This window comes from Triticum aestivum, chromosome 7D (assembly GCF_018294505.1).
Source record: "Triticum aestivum cultivar Chinese Spring chromosome 7D, IWGSC CS RefSeq v2.1, whole genome shotgun sequence".
Lineage (NCBI taxonomy): Eukaryota > Viridiplantae > Streptophyta > Magnoliopsida > Poales > Poaceae > Triticum > Triticum aestivum.
The window spans coordinates 629950916-629962518 of NC_057814.1; the positions used below are offsets into that span (position 1 = coordinate 629950916).

The 11603-nt window shown below is 42.8% G+C and overlaps 1 protein-coding gene across 1 annotated transcript; it reads left to right on the top strand.

Moving 5' to 3' along the window:
- The first annotated feature begins 3276 nt into the window (after nucleotides 1-3276).
- LOC123166461 (NADH dehydrogenase [ubiquinone] 1 beta subcomplex subunit 2) lies at nucleotides 3277-6121 on the top strand. The gene is made up of 4 exons (XM_044584264.1): nucleotides 3277-3512; nucleotides 4968-5013; nucleotides 5107-5175; nucleotides 5816-6121. Exons 1-4 carry the CDS (start codon nucleotides 3406-3408, stop codon nucleotides 5843-5845), a joined length of 252 nt encoding a protein of 83 aa, XP_044440199.1. The 5' UTR covers nucleotides 3277-3405; the 3' UTR covers nucleotides 5846-6121.
- The last annotated feature ends 5482 nt before the right edge of the window (nucleotides 6122-11603 follow it).

Consider the following 11603-nt stretch of genomic DNA (forward strand, 5'->3'; position numbering starts at 1 on the left):
GCGGCGGAAGAATTGTTTGTCTCGCTTCGGGGTTTTTTGAATACATGGGAATTTATTGGCCAAGAAGGGCAAATGGAGTCATGAGGGGCCCACAAGCCAGGGTGGCGCAGCCTACCTCCAGGGTGTGGCCCCTCCCTTGTGGCCGCCTTGTGAGTATTCTGGTCCTTCCTTGAAACTTCCAGGGTCTCTTATTATCAAGAAAAAATCGTTAAAAAGTTTCGTCGTGTTTGGACTTCTGTAGGTATAGTTTTCTTGCGAAACAAAAACATGTAGAAAATAGGAACTGGCACTAGGCACTAAATTAATAGGTTAGTCCAAAAAAATATAAAATGGCACATAAAGCATATAAAAGTGATAATATAATAGCATGAAACAAAAAAAACTATAGATATATTGGAGACGTATCAATACACGTATTGTATTGTTGCTACTAAGGGTAAACGGTGGTTTCTTTTATCACAATTGGATGATATTCTTACTGGCTATATTATGTCGTCATGCTTATTGCAATGCTTTGTTCGTCACAAATTTAATTCTTCGAGATGCATTCTGGATAGCAGTCTTGGGGTGAAGTATTAGTTGTAGATGTAGTTGAATAACACGTAATGGTTACATGAGATTATACCGTGAATATTCATTGTTATAAATATAAATATTGTAATTTAATCGCTGCACAATTGTAATTTGTTCACCACACCACACTTATATTCTTGGAGAGATGCCAGTAGTGAACCTATGGCCCTCAGGTCTATTTTACTTTACTGGAAACGTCACAAAAAATATTCTTTGTTGTGCTTTTTGTTTATTTTTTTCTATGTATCTATCTATTCCTACCATACCGTGCAATTTAGAAAAAAAATACAATTATATTAGCTCTTCATAGACAAACTTGGGATTTGTGAGCCAAGGTAAGATCGGCTCGGGAGGGGCAGAGGGAATTTTCCGGTGGAGCAGTGAAATGTGTTGAGATCGGAAAAAACACCAACGGCGAAAGCACTCTGCTGGATCGACACTGACACTAAGAGACGAAAGCTAGGGGGACAAATGGGAATCTTGTAACTAGCAGGACACACACGTGCTGACCACCCTGACGAGAGACCAGATGCTAACACAAACACAGCACGTACTACACACGTGTCGATGCTAACACACACAATCAAAGTGGAGCGCACTAAAGATCAGAAGACACATGAACACAGTCTATGTTCTGATCAGAACACACAAATATTTAAGATTTCAAAATGAAAATAAGAGGATGAACTACTATGATTTATCCTTTTCTTCATGCCCCCCCCCCCCCCCCCCCCCTCATTATATGTTTACATATATGTGTTCTTATAGTAGTACCCTTATCCAATATCATCCAACTCTAATTATATTATCTAGTAAGCGGTAAAACCATTTCACGTCTGTCAACTATGCCTTTACCAGACAGATGTAACATTGAAGGGCTCGACTATATGTCGTTGCTCCAATTGTTACCATTGGGCCGACCAAGTAGTTACCTACAGGTAAGTTTGTTTTCTTTCGTTTTTTTCATCCGTTCATTTTTTTCCTTTCTTTTGTTCATGTTTTCGAAACTATTCTAAAAAATATGTACATTCCAAAAACATAAATAAACTTAAAAAAATTATAAACCGCAAATTTGAGAAATGTAAAAATGTGAGCATAGTTTTAAAAAATTGATAGCATTCCACATTTAGAAAATATGTTCGTGATTTTTTTTAATTTTTAATATAATGGGAAAAAGTGTTCATGTAGTCTAAAAATGTTTCGTCTCATGAAAAAAAACTAACATCTACCTGAAAAAAAATTAACACAATGTTTTAAAAAATTGATCATGAATATGTGTTTGAGAAATGTTAATCTTGTATTTGGAAATTGTTAAACATGTATAAAAATGTGTATATGGAAAATGTACAATGTCTGTGAAAAAGGGTGGACATCAAAACCTATATTTAAAAAAAATCATGTATTTGAGAAATGTAAATGCATAAATTTTCACATGTATATGAAAAATGTACAATATGTATGGAAAAACTTAGACATCAAAACATATATTTGAAAAATATGAATCATGTATTTGAAAAATGTTCACTATGTTTAAAAAATGTACATGTTTTATAGAAAAATGTACATGTGTATGGAAGTAGTAGACATGTGTTAAAAACAACAACAAAAAGGAAAAACATAAAATCAGGTAGAGAAACGCAGAAAACCAAAACCAAAGGAAATCCGATGAGAATCGCAAGGAAAACACACAATAGAGAAAAACAAAAGAGAAAGCCCATAAGGCGATGAAAACTATACAGAAAACCAATAGAAGGAAAGAAGAAACGAAAACCCCTATAAAACCCAAAGAAAATCGATGAAAAACATAAAGAAAAACGTGAAATGAAATAAAACCGATGAGAAATATAAAGCAAACACACGCAGAAATGAGAAAACAAATTATATAATTCCTTAATTCGTTTGTGTGCCATGTATTTCACATGGACATAAAGAGTTGCAACTTAGTGCACATTTGACATTCTATACATTATTCCTATGGTTTTAACTGATTGATTGCTTACTTAAAAATGTCAATTAGGAGTGATGTTGTAGAAATAAATGAAGTTTCCTTGAAGGTAAAAAAATGAAGACTATATTGTGTTACTTGTAGATAGAATGATATGTCTTTGATTTTATTTGGCATGTGGTATATGAATTAATTTTTCTTTCAGAGCAGTGTAATTGACCTATTTATGTTGTGTTACAGCTTGAAATATGATTTAAGTTTACATTATGAAAATTATCCTTCTTTGGAGTGCGGTGTACTAATAAGTATATTTCGAAGGATAGATAAATTACACATACACTGTTGGATAAACAAAGAATCATGTATAACACACACACACACACACACACAAGGCCATTGACCACATAATTTTTTTGACCAAATCAGGTAATTTGTGATGATAATCTATTTGTTCTATTTTATTTGCTATGTACTTCATATCAGGTTTGTGATGAGGAATTACTATTGCTATTTGTATTTATGCAACTCAGAGTAAAATTTTGTATAATAACGTCGCAGAATGAAATGGGATTGGGTTCAAAAAAAGAAAGAATCATGTATAGCATGTGTTTCATGTTGCTACATGCACAAAAATCACACATGAGCCATATGACTCAAGTGCAATAATATCTAGGGGACACATAGAACAGGGCCGCTAACAAGGCAACCTCCCTCCACGGGCCCTCCTTCTCCCTCTCTCTCGGGCCCAACACGCGCTGCGGCAGTGAGCCAGATCCATCCCACCCCACCCACCCCCACCCCGCCGGCCACCACGCGCGCACACACAGAGAGGCGGAGACAATCCCCCAGACGAGGCGACACCGACCGAGAAGAGGCGGGCGGCGGCGATGGGCGGCGGCGGCGCGCACGGCGGCACGACGTACAAGGGCTACACCATCCCCCACAACAAGCGCTGGCACACCATCGCCGGCAAGGGCCTCTGCGCCACCATGTGGTAATCGCCCGCCCGCTCGATCCCCTCTCCTCCCCTCCCTTCCCCCGGCCCGCGCGCCTCCCCCCGCCGCCCGCTTTCCCCGGTTGACCCTGGCCCGAACGGGGACGCGGGCGGGATCCGCCGTACGCGGGGGGATTTCTCTAGGTCATGGTGGATTTGATTGGGAACTCTTTGTTCCAAACGCACGATTTGGGGATCTAGAGTGGGAGGTGCTCGGTCGCGCGTACCGTCTGTCCGATCTGGTTCCGTCTGGGCCATGCGATTCGCCGGCCGCTCCGTCGCCGGAGCAGTGGTGATTGTAGGAGGAAGTTTCATAGGGAGTTGTTCAGATTTGGTCTTTCAGGTTCTTGTACTAGGAAGGCAATCACCTCCAGTTGCATTTGCCCTGTGCTATTCTTGAACAAAGACCAAACAGAAATCTCGCCTTCAGCCGTAGCAAGCGGTGTATCGTGCCGTTTTTATCAGTTCCCAACGTTCCGACAATAGGGCGGTCATCTACCCAGGTTAGCAAACAAGCGGGGTTGATCATCTACACAGGTTATCATATACTCTGGTACCTTCAACCGTAGTAACTGTGGTGCGTGTCATTTTTATCAGTTTCCAACCATGCAACAAGAGGATGACCATCTACCCAGGTTAGCAAACAAGTGTGTAATCACGTTCCCAGGTTCAGGGTAGTGCCTTCAGTATGAGGGCCTCATGCTGAGCATTAAATTTGAGCAAACTGGTACAGGCATATCTTTACAACCTTATGTGAAGTGAAAGGGGCGTCTGGTGTTACGAGTGTATAACCTTTGTATCTTCATTACACAAGACATCTGGAACCTATATTATACTCCCTCTGTCCGAAAAAGCTTGTCCCTCAAATGGATTTATCTAGCACCAAGTTAGTGCTAGATACATCCATTTGAGGGATGAGCTTCGGACAAGCTTTTTCGGACGGAGGGAGTAACGACCAATCAACTATACAAGAAATAATGATGGTTTAATCCATTGACCGTTATCTCCGTCATAACTGGAGTTATTATCAGTTCGCAACCAAAATGCCATGACTTCAGGAAAAAGAACACACACACATGCCACAAAGAAGCATGTTAAGACTTTTGTTCCACTCAGCTTTTCTTCTTCAACCTGCTGAATCATTTTTGTTATTTTCCATTTAGTCATCAAGTCTTTCACCGCCCATGTCCAGATTCTTCCAGCATAGTTCATCATGACCACACTTGCATAATTGCATTGGTGCTCTAGATCAAAATATTAAAGTTGGCCATGTTTTCCAGATTCAAGCTTGGCATCTTCCATTGTATGTTGATTGTGTCAGTGCTCTGTATTTTTAATCATATCCAGTCCAGGCATAAGTATCATTCTATATGTCCTTAGACCCATGATCCATTTATTTTAACAGCATGCAAGCTTTTGCTGTTACAAACTTAATCAAAGTTAACCTCTCTGCAGGTTTTGGATTTTCTACAGGGCTAAACAGGACGGCGCTGTGCTCTTGGTATTGCTCTATTCTATTTCGGTTTTCGTCCTTCCACTCTACACATTTTCTTGATTTACTTGCATACATGGTTAATGATATCAATGTTTTCAGGGTATGCGTCATCCTTGGGATGGCCATGATGATCACGCGCATGGTCATGGACATGCACACGAGCATGAGGTATTAGCTTCAGATCACATCTCCACTCTTTTTGTATGTGCTTTAATTTTGTACTTTAACTTTCTGTGAACGAATTGAAACGGTTGCTCCTGTTTCGTTCCTGGTCTTGTTAACGGTCTGTTTGTTATCTTGTCATCTTGATCTGACTGTTCTTCTCTTTTGCTATGAATTGCTTTGTATTGTTGTTTTCAGCAGTTTTACTTTTGATAATGTGAGAACCGTAGTAGTAGAAATATTGCAAGATTAGAGAAATGTTGGTTTCTGCATATCTTATCATCTTCAATGTTATCAAGTTCAGAGACTTGTTGACAGATCATTACAACCCAGGAAAGCAAATTTATCACGTGTTCTGAGTTGCATAATGATTTTTTAAACCTTGCTGCATAATCATTTCAATGGCATGCTATGTTTATGCGTGTCTGTAGTGAGTTAGAGCTACAAAGTAGTGGTAATCGATGTTATACATCCTCTTGGTAGTTCTTAGACAGTTTATCAACGGAGGTCAAAGTAACGTTTTTCTTATCTAGCATGCCTAATTGATTATGTTCATGATAAGCCAATGCAACAACGTCTTTCTTTTGTTTGCCTTCTGAGAGATAAACATAAGAGCTAATGCAGCCCGGCCTGTTCTTCCACGCAGGCTTCATCGTCGTCATCGCCGTCCCATTGAGCTCAACGCTGAAAGCGGCTGACAGAGACCCTGCCACGTCGCATGTTTCGATGCAAGTCTCTGCTAATAAAAAACAATCACAACTATCATTATTCACCCCTGTTGTTTGCAAGTTTTTGTTAGCACATAAACTGGCTTTGTTATGTATTTTGGTTTGGAGCTGTGGCGTCGGTGGGAATGCTTCGGCGTGCATGTGTTGTTGCTTATTGTGATCGCTGCAGCTGTTGTCGCACGCTCTGAGGAATCCTCTGACAATATATGTATCCCGTTCGAGTAGCGCATTGCAAACATGTCTAAGCGTTACTGCTGTTTAGCACTCTTAACTTCCAGTAGTTAGTGTCTCGTAGCAAGCATGCCTAAGCCAGCCCAGGTGTTCAAGCTCCTGACGCAGCCCCTGACGCAGTTGTGCGTGCGTGCATCGATCGTACTAGGAACTAAATAGGAAGTGACTGAATCCACGCATGCAATGCGGAGCCTAGTGGATATATCACCAAATAATAGTATGTATATACTCTATGAATCTGAATCCTTAATGTAACATCTAGTAGTAGTTGCTATCAATTCAAAAGAAATGAGGCGGTTTATTATGTGGAAACTGGGTCAAAATCATGATCCAGTTTATGTGAAAAACTGGATCAAAAACCATATAGCCTGAGGGGCAATACATCTTGCGGAGGCAAGAAACATGAAAACACACACACAACGAAACACCGGGCACCAGTTACAACACAACACAAGGATGGGCTATCTAAGATGTAGGTGGTTGGGTGATGCAACACTGGTTATGTCATAATCGCAAACAAAACAACACTAGCAAAAGAGAGGTGTTCAGCCAACACACATCAGCATCCGCTCCAAGCTTCAGCGGTAGCCCGCATTAGGCCCGTCGAAGAGGGTCGTATGGTAGCCACTCTTGAAGTAGTGCCCCGCTTGTCCTCCAAAGGGAGTGCTGCCGCAAGAGAACGAGATTTTTTGTAAAATTATTTGTATGTTCTTATCTATGCTGCCATTTGGTCATTTCTTTTTATAATGTGCATCATTTGGTATAGAGGTTGATATCTTCGTATTAAATAGTTGTGCGGGTTTCGTCTCTCAACTTTAAATGTTAACAAATTGAACCTTCAACTTTCGAGTAAGGATATTTTTAATTAATCTTCCGACTCTTAGCAGTTTTGTTGAGAATTTGGCATGGTTTATAATTGTACTCAACATCGCCCCTTGAATTTAGTGGAAGCCATCGTGGACACGGGATAGGATGAGACATATGGACATCTTTCCTTTCGGACAAGAGTCATATCGATTATATAGATGTAACAGCCCAGAAGTGTTACCCTGCCATCTTTGTAACATTAATCAACTTGGATGCTATATTTATGTTTGTCATGTGCTTCATTCTCATGCTTTAAGTTTTGTGTTGCTCAACTTCCCTAATTCCCTAACAACTTCCAAAGTTTCCAATACAACTCCATTTCTTTCTTTTCCAATTTCTAAAATTTCAAGTGACATTTTTACTTCTTCCAAAAATGTCCAACTATGGGCCATAAATCACAAGTAATGTGTTGAGCCACCCTCTTAAATTTCAGCCCATTTGGAGTTCATTTGAATGGGGTTGAAAATTAAAACAGTTTGAATTTTATTCAAACTTGTGCAAATTTTCATCTTCCAAAAATTCTCAAACCAATTTTATTAAATCCAACGTGTTTTTCCGAGTCCAAAAATATATATATAGTCTTCTCAAATTCCCTTTCTAACCCTTGCTTTCTTTCTCTCAATTTTTCTGTGTTAAACAAATGGAAAAGGAAAAAAGAAAAAGAAAGAAGAGGGAGAGAGAGGCCAAGCGCGCGCTCCAGCCCAGCTACTGCGCTCGCCCCCTTTTCTCACCGGCTAACCCACATACCCTCGCAACGCTCCGCCCACGTGTCGATGTGGCCCCCACCTGTCAGCCTCTCTCTATAGGGCACGCATACCCAACTTTTCGTCTAGCTCCAGCTAGAGTACGGGGACCGCGTGCCCTACGCCGCGCTCGCCCATGCAACTCGGCCTTATCTTCTCCTGCAGCTCACCATCCACCCATCCCTCGCCTTCACTTCCTTTCCCTCGCCCACAGAAACCCTAGGCCCCTTCTAGATCGAGATCTAGAAGGGAGCCCAAAAGCTCCTGGAGCGCGTCCATGGCGCCCACGTAGCCCGAGCTCCCCTCCACCGTCGTCTTCGTGTCTGGTCGACTTATCTGCTTCTTCTACATCGACTACTACACGGACGCGAAGCGAGAACGCCTATGGCCGCAGTCTTCTTCCTCTACTTCCCATTCGGCCGTTGCCGCGCCTTCGTCAATTGTCGTATACTCTGTCCACCTCTCGGCCAGCCAAGCACACCGTCGTGCTTGTGGTATGCCCGTGCACCTCCTACCCCTTTCCCCCTTCGATTGTGTCCGGTTTTGCCCGATTCACCTCGAGCCCGAGAGCTCCTCCGCGCGGCCATGTCGGCGGCCACGCTCCGACGACCTCTGGTTCGTCCCCATTGCATCGCTGCACTCGCATGCATCCGTAGAGTAGCGTGTCAGCGTTAGTTTCTTCATTCGCTGGTCTTAGCGTCGATTCCATGAGCAACCGAGCGCCCCCAACTCCGGCATGTCGCCACTGTCGCTCCCGTCGACGTTTGGCGCCATGGTTGGTTGTCTGGGTTGTGGATTTACACACTGCACCCTTTGCACACACTCACGCTTCGGGAGCACGTCGGAATTCAACTCCGGCGAGTGCTCCGCCGTATGTTTGGTTGCCGCCGACACCTCCTCTGTTTCCCTGTTTCATTTTGAATTTGAGCTCATCTCGACCGTTGGATCTCAGATGCACGGTTAGGATTAGAAGGCTTTGTACCATTTCGCTGCACCACTGCCTTCTCTCACTGCCACATAGGACCACTTTATCATGCTCTAGATCCAACTCAAATTTCATCGCGGCTATGCTCGAGCAGATGCACGGTCCCAGCCCAGTGGCATGAGCCACACACACACTCTCTCTCTCTCTCAAACCACCGGGGTTTAAATCCCCTCGGGCGCAAAGAGAGGACGAACACACCCATATTTTTGTAATATTTCCCGAGCCGATAGGTGGACCCCACTTGACATCCACATACACACACTTGACACATGGCACCCTGGCCCACTAGTCATACTCAGTGGCTGTGTTGGACCGGGGTGGCCGTAGCATTTTATTCTTTTCTGGTTTTTGTTTTATTTTTGAATTATTCTTTTCTGGATTTTGCTCAAACATTTTAAAGTATCTAAAATTTGCATAATTTGAATCTTCCCAATCCAAACTTTAACATAGGCATATTATATATGTAAATGAGCTAGAAAAATCCAGTGAATCTGAATATGCAATTTGTTTCCTGTTTTCAGCATGTTAAAATTCCTGGACCATGTACTTTTGCATTTTAGTCCCCATCATTTGCCAATTTCTCAAGTTCTCCGTACTTGATTGGAGTTGGACAAATGATATGTGTATCCTGAACAGAATTTTGCTATGTTTCTGTTGGTGCACTTTGTTCTCAGGTTTGAGCAAACCAAATGCATGTTTGTCTAAAGTTTGAGCAAAACACCCCCTCACTTTGTCCTACACAATTTTCTCATTCTAAATCCAATCCCTATGTATTTTATATGCATTTGGGCCTACTCAAACCATGCATTCCAGAAATGCAAATGGCTTTCCAATTTGTTGCTCCCAACATCATTTTATTCGTTGTTACATTCGTAACCTTCCAAAACTCGTTCCGATCATATCTAGAGTTACGTAACTCCGTTTGTGATGTTCTTTATATCCATTTGCACTAGAATCATGTGTAGATCATGAATTTATCACGCTCATGAATCATTAACAACATATACCTTCTTTTCTGTCCAGAATATTTAATTCAATTAAATTGCACATGAAGTTCTACTTGATTCATTCCACCAATGGATCAAGGCTTCATTTAATGTTGATAGTTGTAGGTTCCCATGCCAAATCTGTTAAACTGAAATGCATGCATTTGTTTGAAGCATAATGCCATGCCATGGTTGTTTACCGTATCGTTTGCTCTTTTTCGGTTTGGTTCTTATCGGTAGAGTCGGGAACCGTTTCGGAGTTTGAGGAACCGAGTGACTACCCCGAGGAGCATTGGCCAACTTGAGAAGGACCTGAAGGATGCTCGAGAAGCACTACAGTACGCCGAATCTCAAGAACAAGCTGGCCGTAGCGTGCTATCTCGAAAAATTGATGATTATAATAAGCTAGAAGATACCAATGAGCAACAAGCCCTCGAGATTGAGAGGTTAAAGGCTCAACTGTCTGCTGCAGAGGGGCGGAACAAAGAAATGAGTGGATCTATATCCGGTAAGCATGTTGTACTCCGGCTGTTGTGTAGGGGAACGCAACAGAAAGCGAAAATTTTCGGTATAGCGAGCACGCCCAGGACCACTATGGAGACTGCATACAAGGTTTGATCTGATCCGTACCGACTCGAAGCGCAGCGGAAGAAGAGTCGGTGTAGATCGTCGGTGCAGATCCCCGCAGCTAGGATTTACAACCTCCCAACCGTGAGGATGTACTCCCTCTCCGGACAGCTCTTGGGGAGGCGGTCGGACAGTCCCCCGGACGATGTCACGGACAGCCCTTCGGGAGGACCCTCGAAACTCAGACGGAGACTCGGACAGCCCTTCAGGAGGACACTCGAACAGCCCCTCGGGCAAAAGATCGAAACTACAATCTCTCTACGGGGTTGCACACATACGGTGTCAGCTATCCGGCAGGGCTTCGCCGTCCAGAACTAGTTCCTGCCGGAACCCAGACAGCCTTACGGCTCTACGAAACTCTTTTCGTGGGAGGGAGAGAAGAAGCCAGATAATGCATGGCATGTGTATGAGAGCAAGGGATGAAGAGATGGAAGCCCTCACCTCCTCTATTTATAGGAAAACCAAGGGGTAGTGTGCCTCCACAAATTACCAAAAAAACCCCATGCATTAGGTCATACATGAGGGTGTTAAGGACAAAATGGGATGCCATGTGGAGCTCCAAGGAGCTCCACCACCCATGGCCGGCCACCCCTAGGGGCCCCCCCAAATGGGGTTCCTTCCCTTGTAAGCCACTTCCTTCTAGAACTTTGACCAAGTCCAAAAAGGTGGCTCTCCAAAAATATCCAAAAAGCACTTTCACTATTCACGACGACATTTTTCAGCGTCCGTTCGAACTGAAAATATTTATGTGGGCTTAGAACATTTCCAGTACCCACTAAAATAATTTTCAACGCGTTCCGAAACAATTCCGGTTTAGTGATTTTCATCTGCAAAACGCATCTGAAGTGGTTCCGGCAGCTCCGGAACATTTCCGGTTTTATCTCAGAAAATTCCAAAAAGCTTCCAGAATGATTCTGGCACCCTCCAAGAATTATCAGGCATGTGCCGAAACCAATTTGACTTAACGGTATATCCCGAAACAACTTTTCGGTATCATCGAAACTTATCCGATGACCTCTCTCTGCGGTACGATTCCGCTGTCCGAAACCTTTCCGGTGTCCGAAACTTTTTCGGTGATTTTCTCTCATACTCCCTGTCTAGTATTCAGCAGATAGATGACCCTTAAGCGTGTGACCCTATAGGTTCGGTGAAGTATAGACATGACCCGAAACCCCTTCCTATCAATGATCAACATCGGAGCCGTGGACACCCATATTGACCCCTATACCCACACGAATGAATATTCGAGTGAACCTCCCGTTGCAGT

Bases quoted from the DNA above. Each gene is read 5' to 3' on its own strand.
- LOC123166461 (XM_044584264.1), top strand. From the start codon at position 3,406: ATGGGCGGCGGCGGCGCGCACGGCGGCACGACGTACAAGGGCTACACC. The intron at 3,513-4,967 runs GTAATCGCCCGC...ACCTCTCTGCAG, and splicing joins GGCCTCTGCGCCACCATGTG to GTTTTGGATTTTCTACAGGG. The intron at 5,014-5,106 runs GTATTGCTCTAT...CAATGTTTTCAG, and splicing joins AGGACGGCGCTGTGCTCTTG to GGTATGCGTCATCCTTGGGA.